General features: G+C 35.4%; 1 protein-coding gene across 2 annotated transcripts in view; it reads right to left on the bottom strand.

Annotated features, from left to right (window-relative positions):
- Positions 1 to 22,043, bottom strand: part of LOC137624711 (uncharacterized protein C05D11.1-like) — a 199,107-nt gene that overhangs the window by 8,504 nt on the left and 168,560 nt on the right. For both annotated transcript variants that reach the window (XM_068355669.1, XM_068355664.1), the window contains exons 7-17: positions 18,671 to 18,793; positions 14,760 to 14,914; positions 10,636 to 10,735; positions 8,923 to 9,192; positions 8,508 to 8,762; positions 7,503 to 7,706; positions 5,855 to 6,094; positions 5,004 to 5,184; positions 3,236 to 3,342; positions 1,152 to 1,288; positions 493 to 679 (exon numbers count right to left, since the gene is read on the bottom strand). In XM_068355669.1, the coding sequence (XP_068211770.1) occupies positions 493 to 679; positions 1,152 to 1,288; positions 3,236 to 3,342; positions 5,004 to 5,184; positions 5,855 to 6,094; positions 7,503 to 7,706; positions 8,508 to 8,762; positions 8,923 to 9,192; positions 10,636 to 10,735; positions 14,760 to 14,914; positions 18,671 to 18,793 (1,959 nt within the window). The remainder of the gene's footprint in view (positions 1 to 492; positions 680 to 1,151; positions 1,289 to 3,235; positions 3,343 to 5,003; positions 5,185 to 5,854; positions 6,095 to 7,502; positions 7,707 to 8,507; positions 8,763 to 8,922; positions 9,193 to 10,635; positions 10,736 to 14,759; positions 14,915 to 18,670; positions 18,794 to 22,043) is intronic.

Here is a 22,043-nt window from a genome sequence, read left to right as displayed (position 1 = left end):
ATTTGCAATTCCTCCAAAGAAGAAATAATTCTAAATAACTTGAAAATACGATAATAAATTTACCCAACTTGATGCAACAGCCCCGTTCACAGAGATACGCAAGGCAGAGTTGGTGTACGGTACTGGCTACACCTACCTCATCTGCCATTTTGAGTACCTCATTTCTAATTTAAACTTCAACTATTTGGCAATACATATTTTTTATGTTCTTTGGGTTTTTTCCCTTTATGCAGGCTTGTTTGTAATTCACTTCCATGTATACAAAATGCTGATATTGCTATAAATATCCTATATCACCTAATACCAAGTTGCAATACTTAGTTTTAAAAATCAGAATTACTGTCAACTCTACAAAACTATTTATATTCCATAACTACATATACTGTATGTAATTACTAATTAACCGTGGTGCTCTTCTTTTGCAGATTTGAAATTGTATGATGTACAACTGAATAAAGCTTCGTAGCAACAAACTTTGTTTTTACCACATACCTCAAGTTGAGTTAGGTATTGAATAGCTGTAAGTATAGCTGGAACATCCCAATCTCGGTGTTCTGTGACACATCGGGTAGATTGTAAAAGATACGCCGACTCGACAGATCCAACCCCAGTCAGAAAACCAGTTATGTTTCCAAAGTTTTCATTAGACACCAACTGGCTATCTGGGATTATATTGAGCCTGAAAAGGAAAAATTTCAAATACTGTATCAGTATGTTTTAGGGTGTAACTGCTATTCTCTATTATGTGAATTATAGTTTTTCATTGGATAAATTATAGAATCCGTTTACTGAACTGTATTCTAACAACTTTCTTTACTTGTATATGACACCTACTGAAATCAAGTGTATTATTACTATCCTTATGTCTGTGAATCGGTGAATTATAAGGAAAAGGTTTTTGGTTTACCGAGAAATGTAGAAAATTGACTACTGGTAAAGCACCGATGTTTCTTAAATACCATTCAGTTCTAAGATGACAAAATAAAAACTTAAAAGGTCATGTACATTAAACATACCACTATTTAATTGCACTTGACATTCAAACTAAAGACTTTCAATGTCTTAAACACCAAGCTGAACTTTGACACTTCCTAATCCTTTGATTTACATTAAAAAAAAAAAAAAAAGAATTACAATTACATAAAACTTACAGTTTGTCCTTAGGAGTTTCAACACCTGATACGAAGTTTACCCAAGGAGCCAAAGGATCAATTATGGTTGAGAGTTTCTCTACGTTAGTTGCCATGTGAATGGTGATGCGATCTTTTTGGCATATGGTATTACGCACCTGAAAATAAATAATTCAGTGAAAACATTAAACAACTTATTCCCTTTTTAATAGGACTCTTGCTTACTTAATAAAATATAAAAATGAGCTAAATGAATTACCTCACTTTTACCCTGTTTTTTTTCTAAATCAAAACTTTACGTGGTTCCCATGAAATCAAACGTACCATCTACTTCAATCAAATATCATCACTTACATTAATATCAGTATACTGGATAGACACTGGAACATGAGCTACTTGAAAAAGTACATTACTGTAGATCTCTAGAATTGATATACCATGACAAAAACCATAATGAAGATTGATGACATCAATTCCATCATTTTTGCAATGGATGGAGTGAAGCACTAATACCCATCAGACGTAGCTAGTCTAAGGCCCTGTCCACACTACCGGGCAGTCCCCGACGGGCAAACAGTGATACCAGGCCACAATAGTTAGTGAAAATGAGGGTTGACGACGTCAGAAGCTGGAAAACTAAAGGCAGGGATCTGGCAACACTTTATGATGCCAGATCCCTGTCTGTGGTTTTCCCGCTTCTGACGTAATTAACCCTCAATCTTACTAACTATTGTGGTCTGGTATCACTGTTTGGCCGTCGGGGACTCCCCGGTAGTGTGGACAGGGCCTAACAATGCCACCGAGTCAAAAGACTTCTCTTAGATAGCTGGCACAAAAAAAGTTGTTGAAGTTTGACAACTGTATAAGAATTAAGGTTTTTGACAGAATGTATGATAATGATTTGTTTCCAAAACTTCACATTTTCTGTTGGCAGTAATTTTGACTTGAGTAGGTTTTAACTGTTAATATTAACAAGCGCGCACACTGCATAAAGATTAGGACTTCATCAAATACAAATGGGTAAACAGAAATGTTTACCCATTTGTATTTGATGAAGTCCTAATCTTTATGCAGTGTGCGCGCTTGTTAATATTAACAGTTAAAACCTACTCAAGTCAAAATTACTGCCAACAGAAAATGTGAAGTTTTGGAAACAAATCATTATCATACATTCTGTCAAAAACCTTAATTCTTATACAGTTGTCAAACTTCAACAACTTTTTTTGTGCCAACTATCTAAGAGAAGTCTTTTGACTCGGTGGCATTGTTAGACTAGCTACGTCTGATGGGTATTAGTGCTTCACTTCATCCATTGCAAAAATGATGGAATTGTCGTCATCAATCTTCATTATGGTTTTTGTCATGGTATATCAGTTCTAGAGATCTACAGTAATGTACTTTTTCAATCAAACGACGAGTTTAATGACTTAATTTTTGGTATGTCAAAGTGTATTGAATTTAGCAGATGCCATCGTGGTGAAAGGGGTTAAGAAAAGGAATGGTTACAGAACCACATTCCTAAAAATAATAATAAAAATACAACACTTTGTCCAGCATACCTTAAAAAACCAGCTTGAACCAATTTCACTTACAGTACATTAAATTAACTTAAAACCACAAAAAACCACAATCTATTGTGAATAGCACAAAGTCTGAAAAGGCCAAAGGAACAATTGTGTACCCCAACCTAGTTAGTTGCCATCAACCGTCAAATGAACTCGGGCCTAACTAGAGGAGGAGGCATTTTGCAAGGAAATCCGATGAAATTCATATTATTAATTTTAGAATGAACACTGGGATTTAAACAGCATGGAGAGAGAAACATTATGAAAATCAGCGGAATATCATAGAAATAACCTATAGTTTGAAGTTGTTTGAATATCATAGAAATAACCTATAGTTTGAAGTTGTTTGAAAATCATAGAAATAACCTATAGTTTGAAGTTGTTTAACTAAACTTTCCCCTAAGCAAAAACAGTACTGTAATTCAGTACAATATCACCATTACTGCCTTAGATCAAGTTATATAGCCATTATTCAATGCACAATCTTACTCATACTAAATATCCAGAAAAATCAAAGCAATACCAAAAACAAAGTTTTACCTCTTCAATTTCACTCAGTACCGCAGCTTCATTAGTTACTAATCGGTCCAATACACCAGTAAGGAACTTTTGTTGACGTAGAATTGTCTGTTGATTTTCATTGGTATCTAGCAAAAGATACAAAAGAAATAAGCACCATTGGAAAAAAAAAAAACATAATCCAACTATGCATTCCCTATGTAAATCATACATGAATGTGTTGGTTGCAAACATTATTTCCAATACTGTAAGATGATAATTTAATCAATATTTTTTATCTATTTATCTATCTATCTACCAAGGCACTTCTCCCAAATTTGGGGTCAGCCAATATAAAAAAAAAAAAAGGGACTTCTCTTCTCTTCACTCCTACAGTATCTTGAAACTTACCTGATATTCACTAGTAGGCTAGTGAATATCATTTAGGTTTGTTAAAATACTATAACATTTTACAACAAAATTTTCTTAAATGTACAGTTTAAAGTATGTTAAGAAAAACCTGCAGTACAAGGGGAATACAGGGCAAATACTATATATCTACATCCTGTATCACAGATCTCTCGTAAGTAAAGAAGTTTAATTGTAAATTTTTTTTTTTAAATATATCCCTGATATGTAGTAACGTAGGTGGCATTATTTTGCAATAAATGTAAACACATATCTACTACAGTAATGTTAAGAAGTTAATCCGTTAACTCCCTTTAATCAGGTCATTGTCATGCATGATCTATACAGTGCCCAATATTTCAAACAACGGTACTTTATTTCCCCATCTTCAAACCCCTATAACATAAAATCAACTTCAGTAATTTTCTTGTACATATCCCATGAAAATATTTGGCTATCCTCTTCAAATTTACAATAAATATTTTTTTCTAATAAAATTTTCCTCCTCTTACAATTTTAAAATACCACTGCTACTATCATGGCTCACATTCTCAAATATTTCCAAATACAGTAATGTATAGTCTGGTTTCTATACTAATATTTAACCCTCTCTCTCATTCTTATTAACAAACCAAAACTTGCCAATGTTAAATCATCATGCCTAGTTACTTCCATTATGATAATGGTTGGCTAGGGCACCAGCCACCCGTTGAAATACTACCGCTAGAGTTATGGGGTCTTTTGACTAACCAGACAATACTACATTGGATCCTTCTCTCTGGTTACAGTTCACTTCCCCTTTGCCTACTCACACACTGAATAGTCTGGCCTATTCTTTACATATTCTCCTCTGTCCTCATACACCTAACAACACAGATTACCAAACAATTCTTCTTCGCTCAAGGGGTTAACTACTGCAGGAGATATTTATTGCAATGTTATTACTCTTCTTAAAATATTCTATTTTCCTTTTTTCCTTTTCTCACTGGGCTATTTTTCCTGTTAGAGCCCTTGGGATTATAGCATTCTGCTTTTCCAACTAGGGTTGTAGCTTAGCAAGTAGTAATAATAACAATAATAATAATAATAATAATAATAATAATAATAATAATCATTGCCTAACAAGACCACTTTCATTGATGATAAAACCCTTGAAAAAGCAGATTCAAAAGACCTTACACTTTTTAAATATTATCCAAACTTAAAGGCCCGTTATTTTTGGAAGAAATACATTAGTAATGCAATTACCAATTAAAATATGTACCAAAAATTTTTCTTTTTTTTTCACAAAAAAAAAAAAAAAAAAAAAAAAAAAAAAAAAAAAAAAAAAAAAGAATGGAACAATGAAAATAATTCATGGAAACTTTTCAATGCTAAAAACAGCAACCAAATTCATACTGACCTTTTTGGAATGTAACATCATTGAACATAAGCTGCAATAATGCTGGACCACTCCGTTTATATTCTCCTATAGAGTTTATCAGCTTGTTGGCTTTTACTCGGATTCTATCTGCATTGAAGATGCTATTAAAAAGTACATCCTGAAGCCATTGTACTCCTCTCGCATACTTATCCATCTCCACCTACAAAAATAATATTGAATAATTACCATGTATCCAGAATAGAAAAAAAGTGCTTAATAAACAGTTTAACAAGAAGTGCCGGGAAAAGGATCATGAAAGCTGCTTTATGCAGAAGACCAATATCAACAGCAGAATCTGAAGAAGAGGAAGAGGGTGGTGGAAATGTTTACAAGGTTGAAAGATTTTAATAAAGTTTTTTTTCAAAACTCCTGAAGTTCAACCTATGAAATTTCTCTTAAATAAAATAAGAAATTCTATGCATGATAACACAAATCAGTTGGCCAGGACAGAAAGGGTAAGATAGCTCACAAGCAAAAACAACTGAGGGATCAGCAAATAAACAATGGTATTATTTAGTGGGTAACACAGGCACACCGTCTAGAGAGAGAGTTTAAAATTGAGACAGTGGACAAGAAGGACCATAGCTCAACTCGCACAAGAAGGACCATAGCTCAACTCGCACAAGAAGGACCATAGCTCAACTCGCACAAGAAGGACCATAGCTCAACTCGCACAAGAAGGACCATAGCTCAACTCGCACAATAAAATTGCTAATAATCATCAAATAATCACTTTCATTAAAATCATCAAAGCAATAGCACTTAAAAAGAAAGAACTAAAGCAATAGCACTTAAAAAGAAAGAAATAATGGAATAAAAAATTGGCTAACCTTTATAACAACAGCTGCATTAGAGCTATAGGGACCAGTAGAAAATTGTCTGCCATTCAAAGCTAATCCAATGACTGTATCTCTAGACAAAGTATCCGCAGACAGTTCTCGCACCACTTCTTCATATGGAATTACAGCTTCCCCTCGTAAAACAGGAGATTCAAAGACGAGATCGAGAAGCAACGTCAAGTAGGGGCGAAGTGCTGGTCTTAATGCAGAAGTGTCCAAGATGGCAATTATCTAGAAAAGAAAATTTTAATTTATTTAAAATCCTTAGGATTGATAAATATTTTATAAAAAAAAGAAAAGTTCTTATCGGTATAAAGGTCAAAACATAAGACCAGAATCAAGAACATCAAATATATTCAATTTAGCACACACACACACACACAAAAACATATCAGGCCGCCTTTTTTCCTATGCCAGATTTAATATTTTTCTTAGTTTTCAACATTCTACAAGAATTAAATTAATCTGGTACAGGGGTCACCTAACAAAAAATACAGTAGTCACTTTGAAATTCAAAAGCTTGCAAAATTCAAGTTTTCAAAATCAAGTAGTGTTTCTTTCATTCATACAACAGAAAAATATAAAAGAAAAAAAAAATAAATTCCATTACGTGGATAATCAACTCTACATTACATGGTACTTTTATAGTAAAAGTTACTGTGATAACAAATATATTATACTGACCAAATACACACCTACAAAACTGTCATAATTATCAGATATTCAAATATGATTTGCTGCTACAAAATTATTTATTTTTTATTTTTACCCATACACAACCCACAAAACGTTGAACAGCTAAATGGAAAAACTGTATTGTAAACCAACATTTTAATCCTGTAATTTGTTTAATTCACCCAAAACTAACTTGCTAGTGTTATAAGACCAACTGACAAATATGTAACTAGTTTAATTAAGAAAGTAAATTAACACTTTTTTCTTTTAAACAATACGCAAAAATTAATTTTTGGCATTCCCTTCAACAAAGAATTCAAAATTTTTGTGTATCTTTAATATACTTAACTTTCAAGAATTTCAAGATTTTAAACAGCAGTACCAGCTGAACTCGGTCGAGTTCCTTTTCAGGCTGGGAGGAACGTAGAGAGTAGAGGTCCCCTTTTTGTTTTTGTTATTGTTTCATTTGTTGATGTCGGCTACCCCTCAAAATTGGGGGAAGTGCCTTGGTATATGATGTATGTATGTAAATAGCAACAAAAGTAGCATAAATGTTACATACACATACATACATATACCAAAGGCACTTCCCCCAATTTTTGGGGGTAGCCGACATCAACAAATGAAACAAAACAAAAAGGGGACCTCTACTCTCTACGTTCCTCCCAGCCTGACAAGGGACTCAACCGAGTTCAGCTGGTACTGCTAGGGTGTCACAGCCCACCCTCCCACATTATCCACCACAGAAGAAGCTTCATACTGCTGAATCCCCTACTGCTGCTACCTCCGCGGTCATCTAAGGCACCGGAGGAAGCAGCAGGGCCTACCGGAACTGCGTCACAATCACTCGCCATTTATTCCTATTTCTAGCACGCTCTCTTGCCTCTCTCACATCTATCCTCCTATCACCCAGAGCTTTCTTCACACCATTCATCCACCCAAACCTTGGCCTTCCTCTTGTTACCTCAACAAAATTAGAGTGAAGATCGTCTAGCTGAAACTTGACAGGGAGATTACTGAGAAGTTGAGTAAACGATAGCTGAGGTTGTGAAATTCCTGATGTACCATCCAAGTTGATGTGGTTACTGTAAGCACTAATGGGATGGAAGTTTATACTAGAAACACCTGGGACGGGTACAGACTGCAACATTTCTGGTGGAGGAGGAATCTGAAAAAAAATTAAAAGACTCTTGAACCTGTTTGGGAAATACAACAAAATAATACAGAAACTATAAATTTTTATTTCAAGCTCACTGCAGCTTATCTACAATGCTAACATCTAATAAAATACTAAAGGTAAATGGTAAAAGATTAAATTCTATAACCATTTATATTTCTACATTAGATTATACACACATTCAATAAGATTTTGTAATAATCATTCCTACATTTTTCAGAATCTGTTTTCTTTATAAGGATTTGTGCAAACGGTCAACATTTAAATTATCAAATTCAGATGTCTATTTTTATAGATTTTATTGATGAAACAAAATGATGTTTGCGTATTTATTTCAATATTATAAATAGGATTGAATTTGGACATTTATAATGAAGAAAATCTAATACTCTTTACGTTGGGATATGAAATATCTTCAACCACCCTTGGCTTCATAATCTGCTTTACAGTCTATACTTTTTATATCAATTATTAAAGTTATTCCATCCATTCCAGTAAAATTATTACCAATAAAGAGTAAAATTACATGTAAATATTTACAACGTTACTTTTTCACCATAATATTTTTCATTGCACAAAAAGTATAATGGAGGATGATAAACGCACAGATAGAATAAAAATATCATTACCTGCAATGAACTAAACATATGTTTAATTGGTAATTTCATCTCCAAATAAAAGAATTATTCTACCCATTTGCATAAAACGGAAAGCTGTAGGTAACATAAATCCCAACACAAGGAATTTCCCAAGCAGTTTCACACTGCTATCAAGTAACAAGTTTGTTCTTACCTCATTTGTTAGTTTGGCATTTTCCACTTTGTCCTCCCATATTTTTAGCTGCTCTTGGCCAAGAGCTAATTTCCTAGCTTCAATTCTCTGCTTTTCCTCCTCTTCTAATCGAGTTGCTTCAGCTATGGATGGAACACCTCTTATGATAACTGAAGGACTATTAATAAGGAACCTATTGATCATCTGTAGCCAATATGTGTCTGTCTCCTTTATCAGATGAGTAAACCATAACTTTTTGTTGAGACGTACATCTAGCTGAAAGGATTAAATAAAGTAACTATTAAATAATGTCGCACAAGAGCAAAGAAGTTTTATATACGCTGTAAGCCATATATATGGCCGATGAATCCTCATTAAACATTGGAACATTCCTAGATTTAACTTTGTCAACACAACGAGACTAAGAATTACTTACATTTTCACACGTATATCCATACAAAGCATCGCCAATAACGTTATCTGCAATGGTATCGTGGGGAGAAGTTTCCAAGCGGCTGTCCTGCCGCAAAATTAAATTCTTCAGGATATCTCTCATAACAATCATGTCTACGGTTGTTCGTCCAGTCACAAGCTGTGTCAGTGTGTCCATCAAAAGAGGCTTCACTAGATCTACCTTCTCACGTGGTACTCCATTAAACTCAAAGTAGCAGGCAGACACAGAATATTCATAGCAGCTGTAATGGACCTGAAATAATTTTTTTTTTATTATTTCTACAATTCATTAATTTTCTCTTAAACAGCCGACATAATTTTACACCAATCACCTGTATTTAGCTCAGCGACCATTTGCAAAATATCTCCCGAAAGTGAAATCCATTTTCATGCCTTTAGAAAAAATAAAAAAATAAAAGTTTTCATTCACTAAACAGATTCAGGTTCAACTACTATTCAAAGTTTTGACGCTGTTACTGTTTCTTTAGAATGATATATTGTTAATTTATTCTTATCAATTATTTATTCCTTTATTTCCTTTCCTCACTGGGCTATTTTTCCTTGTTGGAGCCATTATGCTTATAGCATCTTGCTTTTCCAACTAGGGTTGTACCTTGGCTAGTAATAATAATAATAATAATAATAATAATAATAATAATAATAATAATAATAATAATAATAATAATAATCCTATTTTAATTTAAACAATACCATACTATTTTCCAAGCACACTCTTCTAAAACATCACCGTGCATTCCAAAGCTCCACTTCATTAGAACATCACCTTCAATCTAATCCAAATTACTTAAATCTGACACCATTTCCAGTCATTATACTCCGTTTTACTACACATAAATCATTCATAACAGATTTGGTAAAACTTACAAACCTCTGCCTATTCTCTAGATATTTCACAAAATTCAATAAAGATGGAACTATTCTGCAATGCACGTTGGATATCATCATTAGAAACTGCACTGTAGTTTAAGGCCGGGAGCACACTAGCGACTCAGTGGCGTCACAAAGCCACAGCATCGTGTGGCGGGGATGTGACCTCCCATAGGTTTCAAAGCCACGCCACGCCTGTGGTGGGGATGAGCCACAGAGAGCCACAGTCGCTAGTTTGCACGGCAAAACTTGAAAACAATGGAAACCTATGGGAGACCACATCCCCACCACACGATGCTGTGGCTTTGTGGCGCCACAGAGTCGCTAGAGTGCTCCCGGGCTAATTCACAACACACTAATAATAATAAGCAAAATATATAATACATAAGCAAAATACACATAACTATGTAGCAGCTGTATATTAGTCATATTTACACAAGAAAGATCTGCATTTATCAATAAAGAAAGAACAACTATAAAAGTGTCAAGATAACAACAATATGACAACACATGGTTCAACTTCTGCTCCCCTTTCACAAAATTCCTCTAATATGTGGGACATAGCTGTCACCTATTCTTAAACAACTAATTAGAAAATAAATTATGCAGTAGGGCACAATTTTCTATAAGTAATACTGTATACAAGAACTATTTAAAATTCCTTAAAATGTAAAAAGTTTTCAAAGGGAAAATTACATAAATTCATCATAGCAATTGCAATGTATAGTACTGCAGAGGTCATGCTAGCTATTTTCCACAACACAAATTTAAATTTATTAAAAAAAAAAAAATTGTGTACAATACTTACACTACTAGCAAGAGGATCATCAACTTCAACAAAAATACTTGGTAATGGAGAAACAGAAGAGTGGGTTAAATATTCCATTAATACTCCCATGCTGATAATACTGGAAAATAAATTAAGAAAAAAAATTGGTAATGATGCTGTTGCATAAAGATTTTCAATCTACAATTTACATACTAAGCACATCTCTACAGACCATAAAACTATGTATAGTAAAATGAAAGCATGAATCCTACACATTGCCAAAAATTATTGTACAGCCATTACTTTCAGTTTAACCCTTTTACCCCCAGGCTATTTGGAACTTTCCAACCCTTAACCCCAAGGCATTTTTTTTTCAAGCACATTTTGCAATATATATTTTTTTAATTGCTCAAAAAGCCTTAATTTTTGTCATAGAGAGGTCAGGTTGGTCTCATTCTTTTGGAAAATTCCTGAAGTTTCTCATAAAGTTATCAAAAATATGCCCCAAAAAAATGTAAATAGCAGTTTTTTGCAAGGACGTACCAGTACGTCCATGGGGTTAAAGGGATAAGTTTTGTGAAACGTACCGGTACGTCCATTGGGGGTAAAAGGGTTAACAGGCTAAGTAAATAAAACTATCACAACCCATAAATTTAGAACTTTATGGTACCGTAAAAAAAAATGTTCAAGCATCTAACAAATTAATGGAACCTGAATAAACAATAATATGAAGTATCAATACATCAATCGAAAAACAGGTATATCTACAATTAGAGGCAGGGTTAAAAATTGGCAAGCACTGTACAGTACTGTATAGCAGTTTGTCACTGTTCCACCTCAGAATATGAACACTACACAAATTGAGAATCATGCACCAACACTTTGAGACACAGACACCAAAGGAAATAACAAAATCTTATAAAAGACATACAAAGTAGGTATTTTCCATGTTACTTTTAGTTATAGCTTGAAACCATGAAGTACCTGTAGGTTCCAAGCAACTTTATCAAAATAAAGATCCTGGGATGATATTGAAATTGAATAGTTTTTTTTTTCTAGCCATACAAACCAGTCCTTTAACTCAGAAGATTGATTCAGTGAGAGCTGGAGTCGGTTAATCAAGTTGGATGACAAGCAGTTATCCCCTGGTGAGGGTGCAGGCCTTTTTCAGCCATAGAGCCTTCACTTTTGACCTTTTGGCCCAGGACAGAGAGATGTAAATAAGGAGGGAAGTTGGACTGGAAGCGATTTTAACATTTCAGATACTGTCTCAATAGAGTTTTTGCATTAATTTTATTCATCTGGAAGCGATTTTAACGTTTCAAATGCTGTCTCAATAGAGTTTTTGCATTAATTTTATTCATCTGGAGGCGATTTTAATGTTTCAGATGCAGTCTCAACTGAGTTTTTGCATTCATTTTATACATCTAGGAAAAATACAAATCTACTTAAAAAATTTGTGATTTGTTCCTACACGTGGTATACAAACCCTCGTCCTTTAATTAAGGAGAATTACTGGTTGGTAGGTTGGAAGTCCCCTTGGAACGTAAACTGGATGGTTCATTTTCTTCCCTGGAAGTGATCACCGCTTCATCTGTGCACAAGCAAAGCATTAACCCCTGCAACCTCCTTCCGGACTTTCATAGGGATGAAAGGCTTGTAAGACCTGAGCTGTGCATGCAGGAATATACCCTATCAAACTAGGGATCCCTTTAGCCAAAAATGGGATGTCAGTTGGAAATATACCTTGTACATTATGATGATTAATAGGTTGGTATAAAACCCACCATCGCCCCCTCGTTAATGGGGGATGGGAGACAATTTTGCTACACACTAAAGAATGGAGCTTCAAAGTGTAAATTACCAGCATCAGACTTAGGGGTAATCTGCTTCAGTGTGCACCAGACTGAGCACCTTCAAGCCTCGCCAGGGCTGAGGGCAGCATGCTCCCCATTCTTGGCCTACCAAAGTGCACATGCACTCGCGTACAGCCTCTACCAAGCTGAGTGACAACTCATCAGTAGAGGGAGGAACGGGCGTCCAGCGTCCTGGAAGAAAGGGAGATGGAGGTTGCTGAAGCAACTTATCCATTGACCTTGAAACACAACGCGTAAAGGGCTCTACACTTTTATCTCGGCCAGCCAAGGCTACACGGGACCAGAAACCACTCCTGTGCCGTCCAACACCCTGGGACCACAATTAGCCTTCCTGGATTTCTTTAACCAAGTCTTTTTCTTCATCTTAAAAGAAGTCAAAATCAGAGTATGAGAATGAGGAAGAACAATGCACATGCTTCTTCCTCTTTCCAGCTTTAAAAGCAGAGCAATCTTATCGACCATCAATGACAAAGATCCTTTGGGGTGAGAAACCACACAGGTTGCTCAAACAGGAGTCACAACACTGGGACACTCTGACACGGGAGAAGGAGTAGGCACTCTCACAAGGTCCCTGAAACCCTAGCATGACCATGGAGGAGGAGGAACCAGTACTCACTAGGCCCGGTTCAGTGATCAGGGTAACCCCGGAGAACTTGCGTAACACTCACCTTAGTCTTCTTACCATGCTCAAAGATGGGGAACACACCTCCTGGCACGAGCATCTTGCCAGCTGGATCGGGCCACCTTACCAGACTTCTTAGGTTTAGAGGGGGGGAACCACTGGGCTCCCGGACATTGCGTAAACCACCACTGGCATCACCAAGGGCACTTGCACAAGGGGTATTGGTGGAGAAGCAGCCTTGGCAACTAACTCGCTCAACAAAGTCGTAGAAAGCCTACCTGAACAACCTAAGGAAGTCTTAGCAAAGAGAAGTACCAAAAGACTTCACTAGTGTCTTTTAGGGCATTGCCTAGTTCGACCCTGAGAAACACTTAGCATGCTTCTTCCCCTTCAGGGTACATGCCTGCCACTCCACCAGAGACCACGACCAACGCTCAGGGCACAGGGATGATTGCAAACAATTGTGCCAGCTGCAAGAAGCACAGAGGGAGGATGGATCTACAGCCCATTTAGCAAACCGGTTGCAGCATCTTTCCTTCACCCCCGCAAACTCGAATTTCTTGCTTCCATTCCATCAATTGAGCAACCAAACACTTACTGAAAGAAACGAGCTGGCTGTACATGTGCAAGTGTCAGAGGCTGAATCAAACGTCAAACCTCTCCACTTGGAAAGGGGGCAAGGCTACTCGCCCTGCACCCTCACCAGCTGGAAAACTGCTTGTTATCCACCTTTAACGACAGACTCCAGCTCGCTCTGAATCAATCTCCCTAATTAAGGATGAGGATTTGTATGCTGCACAGGAACAAATATAAAATCCCAAACAGAAGAGCTAAGGACTAACGCATGACATCAATGCTATCATCTCTACACAAACAGGAACTCCAAGTACTGTTTCAACCTTACTAAGGACAGTATTACCCATTTACATTAAATACATTAAATCACAGAGAAGTACCATGCAAAGACATTGGCTAATAAATATTACTAGCTTTGATAGAGTTCACTGACTAATTCCAGATTTTTGTCACGGCTAGCTAATTCCACCATTTAATATCTTAGGAAGTTGAATGACTGCATTCCATGCATACTTTCACTTATTTTCAAAGACGACAATAGAGTAAAGAATTGTAAAAACAAAAAGCTTAGCATTACCTTGGAAAATAATACACACTGTTAGTATTAATATAGGCTTACTGTATACCCTGTTCCTATCTTACTTAACGCTTTGAGTGTTAACCCTCAACCAAATGATTTGATCTTTCTTTCTAAATTTAACTTAACTTATCTTAATGCAAAAATTATACAACACAGGACTTTTACTATATTTACTAAATGGATTTCCTTTCCATTGCTGCATAATGTTACAGGCAGTGTTTTATAGTGTGATTTATACATGCAAATAATAAATAAAAGAAAAAAAAACTGGTAATTACTACAATGAGTATGAAACATATGTAAAAAAAAATGCTGAAAAACATGAAGTTAATTAAGTCCAAAAACCCCCAAAAACATAAGATATGAATTGCATAAATCTAACCAAAATGAATAAATCTGGACTTGAATCATTGCCAAAGTTGCCTTGTAGTAAAATAAAAATAATTAAAAAGAAATGGATTCTCACAGAAACTAACAACAAAAATGTCAATCAAACCAAAGTACTTACTCGTTCATTTCTGAAATAGCCGATGGTCCACGCCAGGCTACGAGAACTAACCCAGTATCTTCTGAGTCACTAGGATATTCAACTAGTTGATCAACACTATGTACCAAGGGTGGTACAGGACTTTCCCATGGTCTAACGTAAGGTTCTCGAGGTCCCTAAAAAAAAAGAATCAAGAATAAAGTTGACCATTAGAATAGACAATTTTATATCCTTTATAAAGAGCAAACCAAATAATTAAAATTTTAAAATTGTCAGAACTGTACTTCAGGATTCTACAGCCATCTCTTGTCTTTTGTATTATATATTTGTATGGCAACACACACACACACACCAGTGAAACATAATACCAAATAATGTTATGATGGAAGCCCAGAGGCAAAGGTCATCATTACCAATTACCAAAGGTGCATTCATGAGAGAAGCAATGGGACAAACTCCGTGGCCATTACTTCACTAGTAAAGAGAGAGATATCTACGGACTGAGGGATATATCTACTGGGGGTCAGTTTTTGCATTCTCTGGAATGTAGTACATTCTTTAAGTCAAGAGTATGGGGAAGGAGCTTTGAAGAGCGACTAGAGCCAAATTTCCGATACCCATAGTAAAAAAAAACCTCTCCTCCAACACCCTACTTGCAAGACAAGACTAAGGCAGGTATAATGAAAGTGAGAATTCCTAGGTACAACCTAATGACTACTCTGTGGAAGAAAAAGAATGAGGAGGAGCAGGCCTTGTTGCTTCATGGCACTCTGCTAACAAGCGAGCTTAAAAATCTCCCAGGAATGGGTCTCCAACTCCGTGTACGGAGTATGAGGGTGTAGGACAGGCTCATCTTAGAATTTTCTGTAAGCAGAGAAGTTTGCAATCCTAATGTCGGGGAGAGAGACATCAGATCAATTCTACTCTAGATCCAAGGATGAGTATACCTAGTTTGTTTCTGGCAACATTTCATGATGAGAGGGAGACCAATGAAGCACACTCATAAACCTCAGCCTCTGGACAACACAAGAGGATGGAGAGTTGTGAGATCAATTCCAGTTGTCACCCATTATGAGTGCATGACCACTACTGAGCACAGAGCGAGAGGGAAATCAGACATAGGATTGACAGTCTCTCCATAACCAATGATGAAAGATTACTGTTGTCACCCACAAGCACAAGACTATGACCTGGTACCGAACAATCAAGATATAAGGTAACGGGCAACCTTCCTCTCTCGAGAAGTCTTTGCAAGCAACTGAATGCGACTGTTTGAAAACCATCTATCACCCAACAGATAACAAGAAGTTATACACAAACAGGTAACAAGAGATTGCCGAGCCTCCATACTCCTCAGTTGACCAAGACTAAGAAGACTTGCCCACACTGTCATAAAATCAAAAGAAAAACACGGGGAGATTCACATGACTCGTTGTCTCCACACACTTTACTGATGAAGTATTGATGAGGGAGTCATGCAGGGGACATAACAATGGTGATCATGTGGCAAGGCCAGGGAGTGTTGTTGCAGAGATATAACGCTTAGGCGTCTTTCAGCACTAATTCCAATCTGGTGAAGGGGAGGGATTGAATTTATGAATTTTGGCTAAATAGCCTGGTGCTGGGGCCTGCAAGGCTACTGTATTCAGCACCCAAAATACTTCTGAGGGGGGTGGAACCCATCAGATGCACTATTACGTAAAATTTAGGAGAGGTTAGACAACAAAATAGGAGAAAAGAATAGAAGAATCAAAGCAAGCGCAGCTAAGGGACAATGGAACGCTGCAGAGACCATCAAGTAATGCCTACATGTGGCATTACGTTGAGGATGAGGAAGCTGATAATAAAGATACAGGAAGGTGAATATATACGATTCCATGCTCAAGTGTGACCTCACGTCTATTCACTCTCTTTCACAATAACAGACGATCCACATGGTAGGGGGTACCAAAAGGGAGGTAGGTTCTGATGAATTGTACCACTTCATAGGATCCTGGTGAAAGAAGGATTGCTTGGAACTGCATGAGGTAAGCAACAGTATCCTTAGTAAGTGTGCAACACCCTTGAAATGATGCAAATTTCAAGTGGCAGGGGCATAAAAGGCAACGAGATTGATTGACTGATTCATTCGAGGTTGTCTGGCATCCTGGAAGAGGCAGCGAGGGCAGAAGAAGATTCATTAACTCCCTATTGACATCCATCCGATATGAGCCGATGATGACCCACAAGAACCTCTGTCAGAACAGCAGTAGTGGAAGGCAAAGGTATTAACAGTGATGTATTGCCTTTGGAATGTGATAAAACGTCTTGTATTGCCTTCCTATATTTAGTCATGAATTTCTTCCAGTGCTAATTTGAAAAGGAACAGTACTTTTCATAGATTCTTTCAGATAAACATTCCTGGCCACTACGAGAAATGCTCTAAATATAAGGATCAACATCAAAATTGTACTACACAAATTTTAATCATGTTTGCTGATTAGCACCACATCATCTTTCACTAGACTTATGAGGCATCACCATGCAAACTAATTAAAATCATGACACACAAGCATCACAAAGGAGGCAAGTACAATTGAACGAAGGTTAAAAGTTCAAAATATAAAAATCTACACTCAACACAGACAAGGAAGAACTGAGTTGTAAGTACACCAAGTGGCAGGGATATTCACCATATCCAACTATACCACTCCTAAAACCAGTTTCAAACTTTGTCGCAAGATATCCACAAAAGAAGAAGGGCTTGTGGCCAAATTGGAACAGGTAAAAGTCTACTAGGAATCTCTCAAAAAGACATTGAGGGCATACCTGTAAGACCTAAGGAAGGTGATGGTCTGCGCGTAAGTTTCCAGCACATGTTAGAGTGAGGCGATTCCCTCTCACCCCACTAACCCTAGGAAAAATACTGCATCATGTAGATTCAAGTTCTCCCTGCTGCTGAAGCATGTTTCCCGGGATCGAGCCAGGGGCTATACACAGAAGTTTTAGCAAACAGAAAACTAAATGAGGAACCTAAACTACGTAACTATCAAGCAAGATCACGGGCATTTCCAAGAATGATGCAGGAGAAGACTTAGCCTTTCCGCTCCTAAAAGAATACACCAGCCAAAATGGGAGGCCAAGATCTACATTCTGTAAATGGAGATAATTGCCAACAATCATTCCCCTATCCTGCAGAGTGAACGGATCTATTGTAAATTGAACTGTAAACAGATGCATTGTCCAACCTACAATAGCATTTTGTTATATTTCATCATAAACATGAAGCAAATATCAACTATTCACACTAAGAAGAATGATAAAGAGTAAATAGCCCTGGATATGTCTTAACAGTACAATCATACTGATTGAGGCGGAAGATAAAATTGGGAGTCTTTAACAAGAGAATGGGGAGAGATACCTCACTAGTGCTCAGAACCTGTCATTAACCCTTTTACCCCCAGACTATTTGGAACTTTCCAACCCTTAACCCCCAGGCATTTTTTTTTTCTTCCAAGCACATTTTGCAATATATATTTTTAAATTGCTCTAACAGCCTTAATTTTCATCATAGAGAGGTCAGGTTGGTCTCATTCTCTTGGAAAATGCCTGAAGTTTCTCATAAAGTTATCAAAAATATGCAAAAAAATGTAAATAGCAGTTTTTTGCAAGGATGTACCGGTACGTCCATGGGGGTAAAGGGTTAAGTTTTGTGAAACGTACCAGTACGTCCATTGGGGGTAAAAGGGTTAATGACCCCATTAACATCAATGGCCATTCAAACTTCATTAAAGGAAGGTTTGTGTGCAAGTAGGAACAAATAATAACAATCAAACTGCATAAAAAGATACCTTAACAGGTAGTTAACATACATCCCTGATGTTACACAAATGCTCAAGATAATGAGTACAATAGTAAACCAAAATTAGAATTCACAGATGTTATTTACTTACCTTAGACATGATTTTCTGTTCAACGGATTCTAAAGCAGCAAAAACATCTTCAGGTTCCACTTGACCAGTAATAATAATATTCAAATTTTCTGGACGATAAAATTCACAATGATAATCACGTATCTGAAATGATTAACATTTGAAAATTATGTGAAATATAGTACAATCACACACAGTATGCTCTAAAATAGTAAGAATGAAAATAAAAATCCTTAAGTATTGAAATTATTGAAATTTCTCACTTTAAACTACAGTACTGTACCTTCAATTTCAAAAGAGGTCAATGACAAACCAACAATGAATATTTTACTTATGCTACGCATATATCGCTCGCTTGCGATGTCATAACTCATAAAAATATATTTTTGAGTTATCCAGATAGACATATTCATCTTCAAATGCTGATTTTTTTGGCAAAAGTGTCATAATTGTAGCTAAAATAATTGATCGCTAGAGGCGCTAGATGTCCTAACGACATACATTAATATGAGTGTTTTAACTGATTAAAATGGCTCTCCTGAAAAATAGCTATTTTTGAGTTATGACGACGTTGTCGCAAACGAGCGATATGTGCTCATACGGTATACTGTACTCTGAAACACGGTGGACCCTCATCCACAGGAGTAAGTAAGAAGAGTAGTATCAGAAAGAAAATAATTACGTCACTAACTTAGCATATAAAGGCAAAGGTTTTTCTTTAAATTTTCTTTGAGATGCGAAACAAAATTTGGCAAAATAATCACAATTGTATACAATATTAACTTGTCAGTTAATACTTGTCACTAAAGCCCTGCAAAAAAAGATAAAAATACAAGAGAAACTAACACAGATTCAAGAGGAGTACTGTAATAAACTACATGGAGAATAACCTAATTCTTTTAAAAAAGAAAACAAATATTGTCAAAGTACAGTGCATGTGTACATTACATACTGTATACAGTATAAACGCACACACACACACACACACACATATATATATATATATATATATATATATATATATATATATATATATATATATATATATATATATATATATATATATATATATATATATATATATATATATATACACACACATTATATATATATATATATATATATATATATATATATATATATATATATATATATATATATATATATATATATATACATATATATATATACATACAGTAAGGTCCCGAATTATGCGAGAATTTGGTCGATCAATGACCTCATATAAATGGAAAATCGCATATTTCGAACCACACAACTAACAGAAATAATTCCATTGGGGCCATGCAACCAGCAACTTGCCTATTCAAACATGTTTACTACCCATTTCCAATACTTTCTATGTACTACACTGTATTTTTTCATAATATCAAATTGTTCTTGTAAATAAATCAAACATTTAATATACTTTAAAGTTCTAATAACTTGAAAAAAGGTTAAAATTACAACCAGGATGTGTGTAACACCGTATATTTCCCGTTATAACATGACTCAAAATACAGGCAAATTTTAATGTTTGTCATATCGATTGTAAAGACAACTGGTGAATAGCAAAACCATCACTCTATAGACTAGCTTTTGCTGTATCATTGAAAATCCAGAATTATCAAAATAAAGACTATTTTATATCATGCATTTCCTAAACACGCCAAAAAGCACAATAAAAAACGACAACCAATGTTTTGTTTACGTTTATCTCTGAACATAACGAAGAAACAGACGCATTTACACATCTGTGTATAAGTTAGTTTTTGCATCGACAGCAATCTTATCAAGTATTGAATATATGTTGATTTTGTTATTACCAATGTTCTACTTAATTTTTCTTAGAACTTCCAAATAAATGAAATGAATGCCATTTATATAATGTTTTTCTTTGTGACGCCGCCTGAAACGGAAACCTTCCATTCGTTTACTATACGCTCCATCTTGTATCATAATAAACAAACGAAGGCATTAAACACGCCTGATCAAAGTGATAAATTATGATAAAAGCTTTTTGTAAATATGTTATTACAAATATTATTTACCGTATCTATATAAATTCCTACAGGAAAATAATTTTTTTTATTTCTTTTTCTTTTTGCGTTTAACCAACAACAACAAACTGCCGCTAATGACAGAATGATAATTTACAATAATTCTAAACTGTTACTAAAGATGATTGTTCATTCCATATCCAAAATACTTTTCCTAACTTCAGTTATAAGTTAACTTGTAACCCCCTCAATTTTGAATCCATCTATAAAAAAAGTAAGAGAAGAAGCAAGTGCTAGGCCGGTCTTTAAAATTATCGAACAATTAAGTTACCGCTATAACGTTCAAGGTGACAGAAATGGTGCGAGATTGGAGAAAGTAAGGAAAATTGAATCATGATTGATTTTCAATATAACTGAAACTTTGTGAAGCAACAAATATTTCATTTGTTAGAGAGAGAGAGAGAGAGAGAGAGAGAGAGAGAGAGAGAGAGAGAGAGAGAGAGAGAGAGTGAGTTTTAAGTGTACTAAACAAAAAATATGATAGGTTATAACACATTGGTGCTTATATAATATCAAATGTATAGATGGTTTGAATAAGTTAAGAAATGGTATAAACAATACTGTACTTTGTTAGTGTATTCGTACGCGCATATTCTTGGAGAGCGGCAGCTAGACATCTGCTGATCCGATCACAGCCAAAAGTAAAACAAAAAGAAATCAACAAAACTCGACTTTTAAAACACACCCGAAATTTAAAAACAAAAGTACATGTTTTCTTAGTGTGCAATTAACTATTTAAAGAGTAGCAATTTTCTGGAATAAAATGATGTTTCCTAAAAAAAATAGTGGTTTGCTGATGAAATCGGATGCCGTATTTTAAGCTCAGATTGAAATGGATGTATAAATTTCTCACTATGAACTACTGTATCTTCAATTTCAAAAGAGGTCAATGACAAACCAACAATGAATATTTTACTTATGCTACGCAACTATGTGTTCATACAGTATACTGTACTCTGAAACACAGTGGACCCTCATCCACAGGAGCAATTAAAAAGAGTAGTATCAGAAAGAAAATAATTACGGCACTAACTTGGCATATAAAGGCAAAGGTTTTTCTTTAAATTTTCTTCGAGATATGAAACAAAATTTGGCAAAATAATCACAATTGTATACAGTATTAACTTGTCAGAATCAAAAGTGTTCTGATCACTAAAGCCCTGAAAAAAAGATAAAAATACAAAAGAAACTAACACAGCTTCAAGAGGAGTACTGTAATAAACTACACGGAGAATAACCTAATTCTTATAATGAAGAAAACAAATATTGTCAAAGTACATGTGTACATTGCATACTGTATACAGTATAAACACATTATATATATATATATATATATA

Source organism: Palaemon carinicauda, chromosome 2 (assembly GCF_036898095.1).
Source record: "Palaemon carinicauda isolate YSFRI2023 chromosome 2, ASM3689809v2, whole genome shotgun sequence".
Classification (NCBI taxonomy): Eukaryota; Metazoa; Arthropoda; class Malacostraca; order Decapoda; family Palaemonidae; genus Palaemon; species Palaemon carinicauda.
Note: the sequence above shows the minus strand (reverse complement) of the source record. Positions and strands in the feature narration are given on the sequence as shown.